Genomic DNA, 18,641 nt, shown 5'->3' on the forward strand with positions numbered 1-18,641 from the left:
CCCCGCCTCAGAAACTGCTGCAGTACTGGGGGGCATGGTACCTCTGTTGGTGTTGCTACCAATGTCTTTGCTATCAGTGCCGAGGGTTTCACCAGTACCATAGGTGGAGGCAGAGACTGACATATGGTTGATGTACTCAGTGCCAAGTGTCTCTTGGGCTCTGTAGGTATTGAGGCTGCGGGCTTATCCTGGCCATTGGTGCCCTTCTCCGAGCATGCCCTCTTAGGAACTTTCACTCTATGGGTACCCATGGTACCGTAGTCTCAGAGTTCGAAGCGCTTGGTGCCGATGGTGCTGAAGTAGTTTCCATGGCCGAGGAATGCCTTTTGTTTGTTGGCTCCCCTTCAGGTGAGCCTGCAGAATGCTTTTTTTGTGGTCTTTTTCAAACCAGACTCTTTTGTAGGCACTTTTGTGACCAGCCCTGTGTCAGAGGCTGCCAAAGATGACTATTGGCCCGGAGAGGACCCTGGCTCAGATTCCAATGCAGGTCTCAATGATTTCTCCATTAGCAAGGGTTTTAGTTGAAGATCTCTAGCCTTCCTTGCCGTTGCCTTTAAATTGTGGCAGTGTGAGCACTTCTGGGGAATGTGCAATTTCCCGAGGCAATGAACACACTGAGCATAACTGTCTGAAAATGGAACGGAGAACCTGCAGGTTAGGCACCGTTTGAACCCCGGGGAACCAGGTATGTCTGGGTTTAGTTGGTTTAGTATAATTCCTAAGTAGCCTATTTCCTAATTGTTCACTATGGGAGAAAATAGGGAAAAGGATTTTATTTATTTATTTACTTTTTTAAAATCGAGGATAGGGTAAGGAAAAAGCAGGAGAGTAAATTATTTACTAGATTCCTAATCACAATAACTAACTATCTCCTATCAGAAAAAGAAGAGTGCTACTGCGGGCTCTGACTCAAGCCAAAGGCAGTAGAGAAGGAACCAAGGGACGGTTGGTCGCACATCACTATGTAACCGCCAAAAACAGCGCGAGACGGTGACAGTGCATGTGTGACCCAACCGGGCACTGCTACCATAAATCTCCAATCTCACACGCTGGGCATATGGACAGCTAAAGTGGAGTGCCCACAGAGTCATTCTTTGAAGAAGAACTATTCATTACTTCTTTTATTTTACTTTCTATATTTTTGTTTCATATCTAAATCAAGACTAACTAGATAAGATCAATAAAGTCATACATAAATACCAAGTAGCATAGATGTAATGGGTGCATATTTTGTGGGGAAAAACTTGTTTTGTTTATATATCTATCTCAAAACTGTCATACTGCTAACATTTAAAGAATCAAATTAGCTTTAACACTATGCTCTGAATTTATAAAGTGTTATCTGAGTCAGATCTAAGATATTTAATAGTACTCTTAAAACTCTTTCTTTCTGGACACAGTCTGATTATCTGTCGAATCAAAAATTTTAAGAGAACTAAATGATTATAGGAGTAGGGAATAGAAGAATGGCAACCAGTGACTTGGGCTGGAGATTGAAAAAGCTGTTAAACCCTTTGGCCATTTTGGTCTGATACAAGTGTAATAACAGAGACTTATCTATCTGATTGGAACAACAGGCGTGCACCATTGTATAATACTAATTTGTTTTAATTACTTGTGAAGTGCTTATTGATGCAATGTTTAAAAACAAAGTAAGAATGGAAAGTTTCAAATTAATTCAGAGCACAGAAGGAAAAATAACAATGTAAAATAGATTGAAACATATTCTTTATGAAGCTCTCTCCTTAATAGTAGTAGTTACCAGATATTAAATTTCTTTCATGCAACACAAACCCACTAAGAAACACACATTTTGGTGAAAAAATGTAACTTCATTCTTACGTAAAAACTGATTTGAAATAAAGTTAATATATTTGTTCTTACAAAAAGTCCTTATGACAGAACAATTATCTGAAAAAAGTAATTTCCATTTGTGAGATATTGATTTTAAATTTTAATATATTTCAAAATGGAAGATTCTGCACTTACATAGTTATATGCCATTGATACTGCAGATATGTTTTTCTGCAAAAAATCTCTTTTCATGCTTAAAAAATGTACGTTAACATGATACAGTATAGTACAACATACAGGAGTAAGAAACAAAGTAATAAACCAGTTATATGCAAAGAAAACAAAGTTACATTACAAGGTAGTTACAATGATGACACAAAAAAATAAAACATTTTTCAGTCCTAATAGTATATAAAGGCAATTCACAATCATTTCCAGGAATTTTGTGAGATTTAAGGCCATTTATTCTAAATAAATAAAATGTATCTTTGACACAAATACTTACACTACTGTGAATTTTTTGTAAAAACTGTACATGCAAAACATTTCGTAATGAGATATGAACAGGCATATAATAAAATTTGGATAGTTCAATACACAAAACGGTCGTGCACAAAGCAACATGGCTGTGCAATTTTTAAACCAATTAATTCATGAAATATCAGCATCTGTGCACTACAAATAGCAATGTGATTAGGTGACAACAATGAATCCAAATATTAAGAGTCAGCATCCCTTTGAATGGGCAATCTAGACAACATGTGACAACTTTACATTTTAAATGGACTTTAAAATGGTTCATTATAAAATGTCTGTTACAATCACTTGAAAATAACTTTATGATGCAAAAGTGCTAATGCTATTAAGCAAAGTATGATATGATTCTACTAAGCTAAGTAAGTAAACTATGGGACTTGAGGTAATTCTTCTTTAATTACTTTTAGTATGCAATTTTTCTATTCAGCCAGCATAACCAGTTTTAAAAAATGTAAACTTACATAAATTTAGAAATTGGAGTATCTCTGAAAAATACATAATCCCCTTCCTGAGGCTTGGCTTTATTAGTAAGTCAAATACAGTTAAAGTATTCACATCTCCAGATCTTATTCTCAAACACTGTTTTAATTTTTGACAGATGAATTTACTACTAAGCACTTCAGTGAAGCAATTCAGTTATTGAGAAATATGAATATATTTGTTCTCTCTTTAGTTTTGCACTTGTATTTGTCTGGACAATCATTCAAAGAGATATTGCTTCTCCTGTAGCTATAACTATTGCAAGTTAGAAGACACATGATTCAATATTTCAAACTCTTATTCTTAAGAATATATATAAAAGTATTGAAATTTAAAAAGTAGTAACATGTAAACATTGATACAGAGGAATTGCATTCCTATATATTTATACACACACAGTAGTCAGGGAGAACAATATCTTCTGAGTTGAAACTGTGACTTGTGCTTTCCTCCAACAAATAAACAAAAAAGTAGCTTTTTCTGTCAGAAAAAAATAAGACAAAGAGAATAGCATTTAAAAACCTTTCAGTTGCTCATGCAACCATATTGAGAATTTTGGTATATGAAGAGAATTGATTTCAATCCAAAAACCTATCCAAGCTACTATTTCATCCAGACAGAGACAACAGTCTCAATTCACTGATTATATAAAGTGCACCAGCACTGAAGCACTGACTCAGCCACCCTACATGGTTTGTGATAAGTGTTAACCATTTTGGAGTAGTCATATCTGAGTCTGTAACACATGAAGAGGGGGTGTATATGGAGGTGGCGCAGGTGATGGCTTGATTCCTCTGACCCTCATGTAAGAGAGAAACTGGTCTGGGATCTCAGCTAAGACATCTTTAGCAAGTCTGGCCATGCTCAATACATGGTTTCCACTTCTGTCAATGTAATCCCGGAATGGCACAAACTAAATACATTAAAAAAAAAGATACATTATACATTATATACTCCACTGTGTATATACAAACATATAATATAGCATAAAAATTAGACATTTGGAGATAGAAAAGTTTTGTTTTAGACAATCAATATACTTAAAGTAGCTATCTTTATGAATGGTTTATGAATATTAACTCTGATTCATATTGCATATGTTGTAAAAAAGTAAACCATATTATTTTCATCAGATAATTATTACAAGCCTTCCACAACACTTCAAATTTGTCAAGCCACAGTTGCCTCAAGAAGGTAAATTTATCCTCCTTCAATGAAAAGGTACAGGAAAGAGAATTTCAGCTGGTCCTAATAATCTCTACTACATTAATCCTTTATACTCTGTTTTGGTGTAAATATGAACTGTTCCCTTCCTTACTATTCTAAAAAGCAATGATATAGTACTGACAACATATATAGTCTTATATATTAGGTATTGAGTAACTCTAATATGTTTCTGCTGCTCCTAAAATCATCTACTTGACCTATCATTCTCACATCACCCCACCTTTTACCCTGTGCTGCTCCTTATGCATAGGAAAAACTCCCTTTCAAAATCTGGAAAGCTATCACCTTATCCTCCTACAAATGCCAAGATACCTATAAAACAACTGAATAATACTTATAAAACAACTGAATAACTGATAATGGCTACCTATATAACTAATCTGTACAAAACTTGCTCATGTTATTCCTACCCTGTTCATCCTTTTCACATTCCCAAAACATGTCCTTTTCAAACAAAGGGATTCATTTCCCTCACTAGAGGTCTGCAGGGAATGAGGATGCTTCCTGGTCCAACGCCACCCAGCTTTAAGGTTCATTAGAGCAACTGAGGGGCTCTTCCAACTTACATCAGTGGAGAACTGTTATAGTAGAGCATTGCTGCACCCCACCACAAACATGACCCATCACTCTCTCAACACTACCTCTATATGAAGAGTCACTTCTGTCAGAGTTATTGGTAGTGAAGAATTCTTTTGCGCAAAAGGAATTCTCCATGGGCCCTATGCAGCCAGAATCCACTGACTTTTTGTTGTCTGAGCAGCATGGAATGAATGGAACGAACTGGAGAATCTGGGCTATTAGTTGCATCATACCATATAGGACCTCTATCAGGGCATATTTAACTCCCAATTTCCTGTATGAGCATGAGGAGAGGCAACAATTTGTGTTCATCCCACAAAAGTAAATTCTTATAAAGTATTTTGCCCCTCATGCATATCCTCTTGATGCAAGAAGATAAAGATGCTAGTAGATCCAAGGAAAATATAAAGGCAGAAATTGCTTTAAAGATGACTTTCAAAGGCAATTTCTTTTTCTTTTTTTTTAATAAAAGGGCTTAATTTTTTTTGCTACTTTATGATGTATAAAGGACTGAATGTTTTTGTAAAATAAATAAATTTGATTCCATTCTACATCAATTTTACATTAGTAATGTGAGAACATACGAATGGCCATGCTAGCTCACACCAATGATCCATCTAGCCAGTAAACAAACAACTGTAATGCCTTACTGGTTACCAAGAAGACAAAACACAGATCTCTTCAAGCAATCCAGCCTTTGGCTCCCATCCAGACAGCCAAGTCTAATATAGTGAGGGTCACTAGAAACCTTATTCACCATATATAAAGGTCTACCAATCCCAAGAGATCAGACACATTACCCACCAGGTCAATGAACATTTCAAACCTCACCCAAATACATGCTTACAGACAATCCTTATTAACTAATTCTAAGATTTATTAATAAAAAAGAAAAGAAAGACAATTGCTATGGTTAAAGATCAATATACATACAGATACGACTAGAATTCTTAGTTCAGTTTCACAGCAGAGATGGTGAGGTGCTGATTTGTAAAAACCCTTCTGGAATCAATTTAAACTGTTATCATCCAATAGGCAGTCCATGTGAAGAGTTTGTTCAAATTCTCCCATGAAAATTGCAGGGTTAATCCAAAGTAGACCTGGATACCTAAGTCTAACAGGCTTAGACTTTCCCTATCAAAGTTTAAACATGTTACCCACACTCTAGGGCACCTCACCTTTGCCTAGTCCATAGGACTCCAAGCTCTCCTAATATGGCTGGCTACTACTTAGCGTTAAAAAAAAACAAAACAAAAAAAACCCACCCAAAAAAAACAACAACAAAAACCAAAAAAAACAAAAACCCCAAAACAAAACAACAAGGTTTCAGACCTTACAATCAGGCCTGAAACTCTCTTTATAGCTGAAGTTCAGCGGATTAGTCTCTTGTCAGAAACTGATCACTGCAGGCCTTCCTTGGATGAAGAATAGGTAGTGTATATTGTTGCTTTGAAGCTAATCTCTGTTTCCTAAGCATACACTAGTAACTAGTTGCATTCATTAGCATAAAGCAATTAACCATCAAACAGTTCACAGATGGTTTACTACAAATTTCAAAGAGAAATGCAGACAATAATATTATTACACCACAGGTTCCATCTACATAATATCCCCCTTTGACCTCTGAATCACCAGAATACAGCAATGAATCATTAAAGACAGAAACAAAATTTTAGCATCTAGATGCTAATTAGATCATATTGTTAAACTTCTAACAAGATGGACAAACACAACAAATATCTATTCTTGATTCTCTAACAATACAGGCCTACGTTTTAAAGACTCTAGTCTATTTAACATGGTTTTACTAACTATCTATAAGGAATGGCCCTGTTTACCATTTCAATACTCTTCCAATATGTCCTTAATGGTTGCTTTTGTGTTGCACAGCGTACTGGCTGCTTAACCCTCGCTGGCTCAGCCTCACACCTCCAACATGAGATTGGTGCAGAAGTGAGCACCTCAGAGTTCCTGTAGACAACCTCAAGGACCTCCTAATCTTGATAAAGCAATGGCCACAAGATTTTCTTTTCCCTTGATATGAATTATGTTCACATTAAACTCTTGGAAGGCCAAACTCCAATGGAGTAATCTAGAATTGGTTCCCTTTGCTTTGTGTAACCATACAGATAGAGTGTGATTGCTGAACACGGTAAACTTCCTGTTGTACAAATAGGGTTTAAATTGCTTCACAGCACAGTTGCACAGCATTCTTTCGTAGTGCTGTTCCGTGGGTGTCAGTTTTTTGCTTAAACATGCAATGGGGTGTTTTTTACCCTCTTCTCCATCCTGCATCAGTACAGCTCCCAACCCAGTATTAGAAGCATCCATGCATAATGAGAATGGTTTCTGAAAATCAGGGCGGACTAATATAGGCTCTCTAGATAAAGCTTCTTTTATATCCTGGAAGACTTTTTTCACAAGCCTCTCTCCACATCACCTTGTCTGGTTTCCCCTTCTTTGTAAGGTTGGTTATGGGAGCCACAATGTCACAAAACCCCATTACAAATCTCTGGTGATAACTAACCTCTGAATCAATAAAATACCATAATGAATCATTAAAGACAGGAACAGAATTTTAGCATCTACACGCTAATTAGATCACAATGTTAAACTTCTAACAAAATAAAGCTAAACACAGACTAATACTACTAGTATCTATTCTTGATTCTCTAACAATACAGGTGTACATTTCAAGGACTCTAGTCTATTTAATATGGCTTTGCTAACTATCTACAAGGAATGGCCCCATTTACCATTTCAATACTCTTCTAATATGTCCTGAGGGGTTGCTTTTGGGTTGCGCTGCCTGCTTAACCCTTGCTGGCTCAGCATCACAAACTTAGCTTCAGCTTCAAGATATCTTTAGAGTGAGTTTGATTTATAGATACTCTCTCTCTTCCACTCAAAACAAACAAACAAACAAACAAACAAACAAAAACCACACCTCACAAAAAACAAACACACAGAAGCAGCTGCCAAATATTTTTTGTTTTTAATCAACAGTGGGCAATATCCTGACTTTGTCTTAGTTCTCTGCACTAGGGAGTGCAGTGTGGGTCTGGCCACGCTGAAGCTTTCAGAGCCATCCTGCTAGCACAAAAGGTAATTCAGAAGGGGTATGAATCTTTCTCACAAAAGACATCGTAATTTGTCTCTATCATAGTCTACTCATTTACGTACTTAATAATTATATCTTTAATGACTCTTTCAACTTCTCTGATGGAAGATGCTATAGACGTGTAAAGTGTTGTTATAAACTATTTCACATCCTCATTTCCTTATGAATTGAGATAATTCATCCAACTGCAGTATACATTAGAAAATATACAACTATAATTGTAATCAAACTAATCTTTCATATCAGGTTTTCTACTTTCAATGAAGAAAACCTAATAAAGGGCTTATTTCTCTCTGCTGGTGACTGTTTTATAGATTTGTATGAAGCAATGATGATTGCTTCTAACCTAAAATAAATTTCCATAAGAATATTAAGTACTTTCAATCCTAAAGAAGATATACATATTTTTTACACACTTTCTCCAGTGTATTATTCACCAATAACATTTTCTTAAACATCAGGGCATGGTTATCTTCTTTCCCCCTTACACTTTTTGGACATGGAGCATACATAAAGAAATCTCAATACATAAGCAAAGAGCAGAATTTAGTTCTAAATCAATTTTTTGTTAATCAGCCAAGTTCTTCCAAATGTCAGAATGCAGGTCAGGCCCACTTTTTCATTACAGAAGCTCACAAATGTTCTCCCAATCTACTTTCTCCACTGAGATGTTAATACCAGGCGATGATATCATTGTCTCCTTCCCCTCAGCAACAAAAATGCAAAACCTTAGCAACTACTTTTCAAGGATTCAGGGAACTGTAGCCACATTGGCACCAATTTAGATATTTCTTGGGATGAGGGCAGAAGGCAAGGGCACCGGTGTCTTCTCCTTTCCCTTCCCTTCCCTTCCCCCCACCCCTCGACAATCCTGGTCTGGTCCCTACTCACCTGTTTTATCCTGGCAGGGACCCCGGGTTCCCTCAACCTGGAAAACTCCTCTCTTATCCACACAGTGATTGAGCCAGTGCCGCCAGGACTCAAATTCTCAGTGGACTCCCCTGAGTGCCACTATACTGGAACAGACTCCTTGTGCACCAGCTCGTAACATCATTTGGCCTTGCTGCCCTTCCTTCTGAACAGAGGGGAAGCTGGGTCAAATTTCCGTGGCAATATGACCATGGCAGCTGGAGCAGTGCTCTGGATTGCTCTGGTTGCAGCCTTACTGATTTACTGTGGGATCACAGTTTAAAAGTGGTTGGGCAATGCCTCTGCTAGCTCTGGATCCTATGGAACTTTGAGTAAGTGCAAAAACTTGGTGGGGGATTACTCTCTTCCCATCTGTCCCCCTCAACCAGCAGCATTTTCTCCTGAATCTAGTACATTACATGGCAACACTAGGCACTGCTGCCATATTACCAAGCAGATCTTCACTAGACTATTTTGAGTACTACCCACCTTGAAAGAGTTTCGCTCTAAAGGGAAACCCAATATATTTAATAACCATCTCCTGCAGGTTTCATCTGTTATGGGAAGGAAAGTCAGCAAGGATTTTAAATAATGGTGCATACAATTCAACCTGTGGAGGATTAACATCTCTAATGTTTAAGAAAATTATCTTGATCATATTGATATCACAGAGATTGTAGAAGCCACAGAGAGTCTTGACCATGTAAGCATCCGTGTGTGGAAAGGAAGTGGCTGACTTCAAGGTTCTACACAGTCTGTAGCAAGCAGTGCCTAATAATTTTGGCAGCAAGGTCCATGATTCTGTGGGTCTCTTGTGTGATAAACTGAAAATTCTTCAGCATCTTTATTCAAATATTTAAAATAAGATATATTTAATTAACTAAATACAAGTATGAATCAGAGAGCCAGTACATCAGCCTTCTGTTATTTATTTTGATATTAAAATTCAATTTATTTTATAGTGCCTATACATTTTCAGTTTTTGATGTGCTGGATATTTCATCATTGCAGCTGTCATGGAGAAAGCTAGAAATTTTAGAAACTCTGCAAGCAAGTGAGGTAGTTTTAGACAATGGGTTAAATACACTTCCTTAATGCTTCTACAAAAATGATCAGCAATTAAATAGTTGACATTTAATTGACCATTACAGCTGACCACTAGAGCTAGTTGGAAATATTCTGATGAACTTAGTTTAGTCATAAAATGCCAATTTGCTGAAGCAAATTGTTTAGCCAAATCTACTGCAGATTCAACAAAGAAAACATCAAAACACAGGCAGGTTTTCACTGAAGATGTGCCCGTGTTCCATAGCTCCATGTCAGGGAGTCTGCCAGCTCCAGGACCCTTGGCTGGAGCCAAGAGTCTTGGGCTCCTACTCTCCATGTTCTATGGCACAAGTCCCGGGAGTGCCAACTGAAGCGGGGTCTCTCAGGGCTGGCTATGCTTCTCACTCCATGGCAGGGGCTAAGTCAGTCCCTGGAGTCCTGTCTGGATCGAGGACTCCTGGTGCATCTATGTTCCCATCTCTGCAAGGCTCCCTGTCATAGAGCAAGGAGCCTAGAAGTGCTGAAAGAATTCATTCCAGCTGGGAGAAGGGCTGCCAGGCTCCCTGCTTGAAGCCAAGAGCCTGAAAGCCCTAGGACAATGGGTTTTCAGGGCTTCCAGGCTTCCTTTTGCAGAGCTAAGGACCTGGCAATACTAGACTGACTTACAGGGTCTATGGCTGTGGGGTAGCCTTGCCATGTGGACTATCCTGGGACTGGGGATACAATCACCTGGGTAAGCTGGATCATAGGGCTGCCTGCTCAGGAGTCAGGAAGCCCAGGGAACAAGCTAGCTTGGGAGTCTGGAAGTCCAATGATTCCTGGCCTCAGGACAATCTGCATGGTTAGGCTAAGCCAGCAGCAGCTCAGTAAAACTGACATTCAGTGACCAGGTGGGTGAGGTAATATCTTTTATTGGACCAACTTCTGTTGGTGAAAGAGACAAGCTTTTGAGTTACACAGGCTTGAAAGCTCTTGCACCAACAGAAGTTGGTGCAGTAAAACATACTACCTCGCTCACCTTGTTTCTCTAATATCCTGGGTCTAAAATGGCTACAACAACACTTAGTTGGCAAACAACATTTAGAGACCAGTCAGTTTAATATATTTAATTTTGGAAACTCCATGTCTCATTATTTCTGAGATGAATTTTGCAATTCACTAAGAAATTTCAGTGAATTGTTTTTATTCTGATGCAGAATGCACCCAAATTCCAAAAATCCAAATAGCCTGTGAAGTGAAAAATTGTGTGTTTCGACCAGCAATATTGTTCACTTAGCTCAGAGCTATTACTTCATCCTCTCTGCAGACTCAGGAAGACAAGATTGCATTAGTGCTGGTGAGAGAGAATTGAGAGAGAAAGATAAACACACTCAATAGTCAGGAGGAGTGGGAGACAGCTAGTGAGAGAGATACAGGGACAAAGAAAGAGAAAAGACCAAAAAAAAAAAAAAAAAGGTTGTGTCTACACTTCAGAATGTCAGAAAAAATATCCACTTATTCTACCATCAGTTCAGCTAAACTAGCAGTAGCACTGGTGTGAAACGGTGTTTTTCTAAAATTCCTTAAATGCAGACAAGGCCACAAAGGAGCAGGAAAGAGAGAAACATACAAGAGGAGAAGCGAGAGAGGGGCATGTCACTGGAGCGATTGCAAAAAATGTGATACACACATATGGTAGGAGAGGGGAGAATTGGCTTTGAAGATCCTAACTGTCATCTAATATTACCCCCAGAAGTAAACAGGGAATCAATGCAGAGCATACAGCATTGATGTAATGTACATATTGTGACACACTATATTTAAGAGTCAAGTTGCTGCACTTCCATTTAATTAAAATATTTAACAGCTGTACTGATAGTTAAAATCTAGCATGCCACACAGGAAAATATTCTCTCTTTACATTTAACTGAGTTCTTAATACTATAAAAAACAAGTCAATTTAATCTAGTCTGATAGTTATATATTTAACTATACTAAAGGTGGGTTTTACATAAAATCCCGCCTGTGAATATAAAGGTCATGCTGGATTTAAAGGGTTTGATAATGTCCCTTTTTATTTATTTAGATATTTATCTTTCTTACTGTTATTCAGTCAAAACAACAAGAGCACAAAATAATATTGCCTTCAGCTAATTAAGCTTACTGAATCGTAACAGGGCTCTGAATTAAACATATTAATAGTGAATATAAATGAAACAGTTTTGCTAAAATGTTTTGGATACTCCAAGAATACTAAAAATATAAAAAACATTAATTGTGTATTGCTATTTGTGCCTTACCACTGAGGGTGGGATTATCGGTTTGGTAAACAGTGTTTTCACAAGTCTATCGTTTTGCTAGGAAATACTAAAATGTGTTACCAATATTTTAAAAAACTGTTAAGTTTATAGTTGGATTGCAAAACTGCGGTCTGCTGGTTGGAGACACTACTATAGTTATCACATGAATGAAGAAGATATTCAGTCCATTCTTGATCACCATTGAGTGCTATGGTAGTGGTGATGAGGGAGGGATCTCTCTTCCCTGATTACTTTTGAGTTGCGTGTCTTCTCTTCACCCCCAATTTTACAGACATCCTTTTGCCAAAACTGAATCTAAAATCTAGAGTAGGCCCCAGTACATCTTAATATCACATTTGCATTGTGTCTTAAGTTTGGCATCCCTGTCTTACTCAGCAGATGTTTTCTCCACATGTGGCAGAAAACAAAAAAAAGATATTCCTTACATTTATGAAATTATAGCTACTTATAAAATAATTGAAAAAAAGAAAACTGTTACCTTCCTTTTGTAACTATTGTTCTTTGAGATACCTTGTATATGTTCATTCCACTTTAGGTGTGCGTGTGCCTCATGAACAGTTGTCAGAGATTTTTCCCTCAGCAGTACCCTTAAGGCAGCATGAGCAACCTCTGGTGCCTCACACAGCTGTACAAAGATATAATGAGTTGCAGTGGCCCCTGACCCCCTCAGTACCTTCAGAATCAAAAGACTGACAGAGAGGTGAAGGAAGGTGGGTCATGGAATAGACATGTGCAACACATCTTGAAGAACAACAGTTACAGAAAGGTAAGTAACTGTTTTTTCATCTGAGTGATTGCACGTGTTCGTTCCATTAGGTATGTAGGTGACTCATAAGCAGTTCGAAGGGGAAGAGTACACTTGAACAGGGCTGGTAGGACCACTTGTCCAAATCTGGTACTATCTCTGGTTTGTTGAGAGATGACATAGTGAGAGGCAAATGTACGGATCAACAAGCAGGTTGCTGCTGTACAAATGTCTAGTATGAGTATATGAAACAGAATGGCCAGCAGGGAGTTCAATTAGATGACCTCCTGAGGTCCCTTCCAACCCTAATCTTCTGTGATTCTATTCCCACCACTCTTCTTCTAACAGACTGGTGCAGAAGGAGGGAGGGAGGCAAGAGAGGAGAACTTGGGGCTTCTGCCCTGTGGTTCCATGACAGAGCTAGGGGCTTCTGCCCATTGGGGAGGGGGGGTCTCAGGGCAGATGCAAGCCATGCCAAAAGACAGAGCCACTGAGACTCCATCCTGTTCCCCAAAGGCCTTATGAGAAGGTAGGCGCTGATTTATTTACCAGGCATTCACAGGATTACTTAATAGTCACCGATTTTTACTCTGTATCCAGAAATTTGCACACTGCACAGTACTAATAGTAAGTCAGTGATAACTGGAATGAAAGGAATTTTTCCAGACATGGATGAGGTCTTCAGTGATAATGGGCCACAATTTTCCAGTGCAGGGTTTAGGCAATTTGTCTCAGATTGGGATTTTCATCATGAAACCTCCAATCCAAATGACCCCCCAATCAAATGGACCAGTGGAAAGGTCTATACAGACAGTACAGAACCTGATGAAAAAGACTTTTGACAGTGGGGATGATTTGTATAAAGCATTGCTGGTCTACAGAAGTACACCCCTGCAGAATGGCTTTTCTCCAGCTCAGTTGTTAATGGGAAGAGGATCAGATCTAATTTACCTATTACTGATAACTTGCTGCGATCTCAGAACAATGCCACCGTTTGGAAGGTGAAAGAAAATCAGAAGTGGAAGCAGAAATATTATTTTGACAGAAGGGCCCATGATCTCCCATCTCTTAACCCAGGTGATAGAAAGGTGATTTCTCAGACACTAATACTTGGGACCAAAAGGGTATCATTAAAGAACAGCTGCATCCCCAGTCTTATGTGGTCCAGATAGACCAAGGGGACACATTTTGACATAATCAACGGGTTCTACGAGTATCCCAGCAAATTCCAACACTGTGAAAGTTGAGGTAGATTCCAGCATAGCTCCTCTGACTGATTCGGTATCATCAACACATGGTGAAGAAACTGTCAGGGAATGAGAGAACTCAGACTCAAATAAAGGGCTGGTACTGAGAAGATCTAATTGGGTTATCAAACATCTGGAAAGACTCAGAGACTTGCTAGGATATGTGAGGAGAGTGGGTGGTAAAGACTCACTTGAGAGGAATGTCCTAGTAAACTCAAGGTGTCAACTACCTAGAGAAGAGAGGTTATGTATGTATAATGCATATGTCATTAGACAGTTGTTATGTGTTATTAGATACTAGTGCATTTGTTATGTGTTATTAGATGTTAGTGCATGCGTCATAAGATAATTTTTTATATGTATACAAGGGTTAACTTGTTTTCCTTAGGAAGTAAGATGTAGAGATATGCTTGTAGAAGATTGTGATATAGAGATGCTCCCTAGCATGGGACAGTGTTGTGTGAATTGGGAGATGTACACTACATCAGCTCTAACATGGCTGCTTCCAGCTGCACACCTGGGAATCACTCCTGTCTGTGTTATTAAAGTTCTGTTCCTTACTCATTCAACAGTTTGTTCTTTTTTGAACCCTCAAAATCATTACAAGGGCTAATAGAGTTGAAAATCAATGTTGACAAGGCCATGCTGGGGCTATTAAAATAAGGTGAATAGAATCTTGCTTGCATTTGGATAAGACTTTTGGGAAAAGCAGAACTGGAGAGAAGGCAGATCATGGTAAGAGGAAAGCATCTGTCAGTGAACCTTGGCTGTGATTCACTTGGGAACAAAAAAAGATGATATTTTGGTTAGCTCTAGTTGCAAACAGGTCAAGTTGGGGAGTTCCCAATGGCTGGAAAATAGACCAGGACATACCTGGGTGAAAAGAACAATCCTGGTAACCTGAAAACAACCTGCTCAGGTGGTCTACTTTGAACTCCTGGAAGGTAAGCAGCTCTCAGGTTGATGGAATTGATAATGCAGAAGTTCCAAAGAAGGATCACCTCCTAGCATAACTTTATCAAGCAGGCTCTCCCTTGTTGGTTTACACAGAACATCGCTGCTGTGTTGTCTGTGAGCACCAGTAAATTCCACTCCTTGATATGCAGAAGGAATGCCATGCAAGGTAAATTAATGGTCCAAAGGTCCCTGATATTTAAATAGAGATTTAGAGTCTGAGGAGACCAAATGCCCTGAGTCTGAAGGGAACAAAGTGAGCTTCCCAACCTAGATCTGATGCATTTGTGACTAGAGGGAGTGACTGTTGTGGAGGGGCAAAGGGAACGCAAAACATTTGCAGGTTCTACCCTCCAGTCCATGAAGGACAAGACCTGAGCAGGTACTTGAATTATCATGTCCATATGCTGATGGCCTGTCACTGAGGCTAGTCAACCCTGTAGCTCTGAGATACAGTCTGACACGCTGCACCATGTAAGTGCACACCACCATGTGCCCTAGAAATTTGAGGCAATTTCTAACTATAGTGACAGGGTGCACCTTTAGATCTAGAGCGATGTCCCACAATATCTGGAACCTCTGCTCCAGAAAGAAAGCCCTGGCCTTTATAGAGTTCAGAACTGTCTCAAAATTCTTTGAATAGGCATCAGGAAGATTTCTTTATATTGATTAGCAACCCCAGTGCATCGAAAGTGGACTGAACAGTGGGTATGCTGGAGATAAAATTATCTCTTATCTGTTTTATTAGAAAAGAGTGAGGGACTGTGATGCCCTGCACCCCCATGGTCACCCTTATAGTGTAATGGTGTAATGTCTAATGCAAATTATGTCATGTTAAATGTCTTTGGAATGCTCAGGATGTACTGATCATTAATGTTATAGTAAAATGTTTCTTGTAACGTCATGTGTATGGTTATGAGGCTTCACTATGTAATATTCCCAAAGATGTGTCCTCATGGCTTGAAACATATCCAGGCAAAACTCTCCACAAGCAGAGGGGTAGTTCGCATCTCAACAAGGCGTGTATAGGACAAACCCGGCTCAGCCTTCCAGGAACAAAGGACCGGCTCCTGGGCATTAATGGAGGATCAATTGGACTTTCGAGTGAGTCACCTCCCTTCCCTTGGGCAGTTTGGGATCCTGAAGAGGTAATGCTCACTGACTCAGGACATGGATGAGTCCATATAAAGACACTGTTTGTCACCTGACCCTGAGAGGGGGGCAAAGCCCCAGAGGAGAGAAGGAACATTATAAAATGGAGAGACATTTGCCATGCTCTCTCTCTTCCACCTCCATCTACAAACACCATCCAGCAACTGAAGTGCTGACCAAAGGGGCAAGCCTGGCCAAAGGGAAACCAGCCAGCCTGTGGTGAGAATCACCTAAATTTAAAAGGTTGCTGAAAGTGTTAAGCTTTGATTTATAATCACTTAAAATCCTTCTGTAGTTAATAAATGTGTTTGTTTGTTTTACCTAAAGCAGTGCATTTGGTTTGAAGTGTGTTGGAGACTCTACTTGGAGTAACAAGGCTGGTGCATATCAATTTATTTGTTAAACTGAAGAATTTATATGAACTTACATTGCTCAGTGGGCATAACTGAATATTGTAAAACGGATGTTATTAGGATTGCATCTGGGACTGGAAGTGGTGGCTGGGGTCATTCTGTTGCATAATCCAAAGAGTGGCTGGCTAGAAGCACTCACTCATTTAGTTGGGAGCAGTTTACATGCTGGAGGTTGTGCGTGAACAGCCCAGGAGAGGGGTTTTCACAGTAAGCAGAGTAAGACGGGCTCCAGGAGTGGGGGATTGGGGTGACACAGCAATACACCAGTCCAGATTGCATCAGGGAAACAATACAGGGATCTTAAATTGAGAAGTCTTGAATTGTTTGTTACACCTCTGGGGGAAGGCCTGATGACTGCAATCAAGATGAATACCCCATATTGATGGTGGAAGTCATAGATGGAGCTGCAGAGTCTGCAGCATCCAGGCCACTTGCAAGTGAACTCCTTGAATTCATTTCATAGCAGTGAACTCCTATGTTGCCTCATCAGAAAGTTTGTCTTTGAACTTCAGGATATTATCTCACAGGCTGAAATCTTATCAATTCAGCAGAATCTGCTGGTTCATGATCCCAAGCTGTAAATCTCTTCTAGAATAAAGCTTCCTGCAGAACAGGTCTAGCTTTTTTGCTTCTTCTCCTTTTGGGGTAGATGCCTGGTGTCCCCTGTCTCTTTTTCATTAGCAGCAGTGACTACCAGGGACCCTGAAGGTGGCTATAGAAGTGCTCAAATTCATGTGAAGGGACATATCTTCTTTCCACCCTTTTATCAGTGGGAGGCAGGGAAGATAGGTTTTCCATAAAACCTTGACAGCTTACAGGATAGCCTCATTTACAGGAAAACCTACGCTTGAAGGGTCCTGCAGAAACTAAAATGTCCATGAGCCTGTGACCTTTCTTGCACGTCTTTTGATTGGATAGCCAGAGCTGCAGCCACCTTCCTCAACAAGTCTTGATATGAGCTCTGACATCATCAAGAGGGAGAGAAATAGACTTAGTTACTAATGCTCCATCAGGAGATGAAGAGGCTAAGGATTGTTGAGGGGGTCCCTCCTCCAGTTCCTCCAGAGGAGAGTACTGAGCATATGGTTCTCTCTGCACAGGATGGATCCCAGTACCAGAGGAAAGAAGGTGGTGACCTTACTGCAGAAGCTCCCAGTGCCAAGCTAATGTAGAAGGATGGGAATGGAGTGGAGAAGCTCTAGGATGTGGAAGGAGTCCAAAAGGGCCATTGATATGGAAGCGGGACCCAGCTATGTGCAGGCCATTGGTCATTGCAAGTGACCTGAGTGCTGAGGCTGTGGCTGGTACTACGGTGGACAGGCACCCCACAAGGGCTTCTGAGCATGTTTGTGTCGAGACACATATGATCTGACCTCAGAGTCTGTTCAGGAGTTCGTTTCCTCAGAGTTCGCTTCCTTACTTCCCACGGTGGAGTTGACCATGCCAGTACCAGGGAGACTGGTTCCAAGTCTGGAAATGTGGGTACTGGTGAGATCATCACTGGCTTCCCTCTACACAGATACCTATAGAGAGGAGCTGCAACAATATAGCCTCGGGTGCAGACAGCACTGGAAAGGACTCCTGAGTCTGAGATACGAAAAGGGGCACTGATCCCTCAGAGACTGGTCTCAATGGACCCTTCCTGGGCTCTGGAGTTAGCACTCTGTCCTGGCTTACCAACTGTGTCTGGGGGTGCCTCTTCTTTGAGTGCAACTCCAAGTCCTTACCTTTGCTCGGTGCCTTCATCGTAGATGTTGAAGACCCCGGTACTCAGTGTTTGGGAGACTTAAGTTTTCTCTTCTTAGGTACAGTGACTAGGCTCTGCTTCTGGACTCAGAACAGATGGAGCACTTCTAGCTGAATTGGATACATTCGGTACCTGTATTGAGTGGGAAGGTTCCAAGGCTGGGTGAAGTGCAAACTGCATTGAGTGTTGCAGCTCTGTCCTTTTCTCATCGAGGTTTAAATCCCCCACAAATGTGACATCTGTAATTCACATGCACCTTTCCCAAAAACTTAAGACACTTGAGTGTGGGTCACTCAAAGGCACAGACTTGTTACATGAGCAACAGGCCTTGAAGCCAGGAGAATGAGGTATTAGTCCAATACAGCCTCGTAGTCAACCAAGATATGGTA

At 39.9% G+C, this 18,641-nt stretch overlaps 1 protein-coding gene across 1 annotated transcript in view; it reads right to left on the reverse strand.

The window, feature by feature from the left end:
• Positions 1-1,609: 1,609 nt before the first annotated feature.
• CPNE8 (copine 8) overlaps positions 1,610-18,641 on the reverse strand; it is a 207,689-nt gene continuing 190,657 nt past the window's right edge. Inside the window, exon 20 of the mRNA XM_067564411.1 lies at positions 1,610-3,724. Within this exon, the coding sequence (XP_067420512.1) occupies positions 3,536-3,724 (189 nt within the window). The 3' untranslated portion in view covers positions 1,610-3,535. The remainder of the gene's footprint in view (positions 3,725-18,641) is intronic.

Source organism: Emydura macquarii, unplaced genomic scaffold (assembly GCF_026122565.2).
Source record: "Emydura macquarii macquarii isolate MOO-44397 ecotype Brisbane River unplaced genomic scaffold, CSIRO-AGI_Emac_v2 contig_2636, whole genome shotgun sequence".
NCBI lineage: Eukaryota > Metazoa > Chordata > Testudines > Chelidae > Emydura > Emydura macquarii.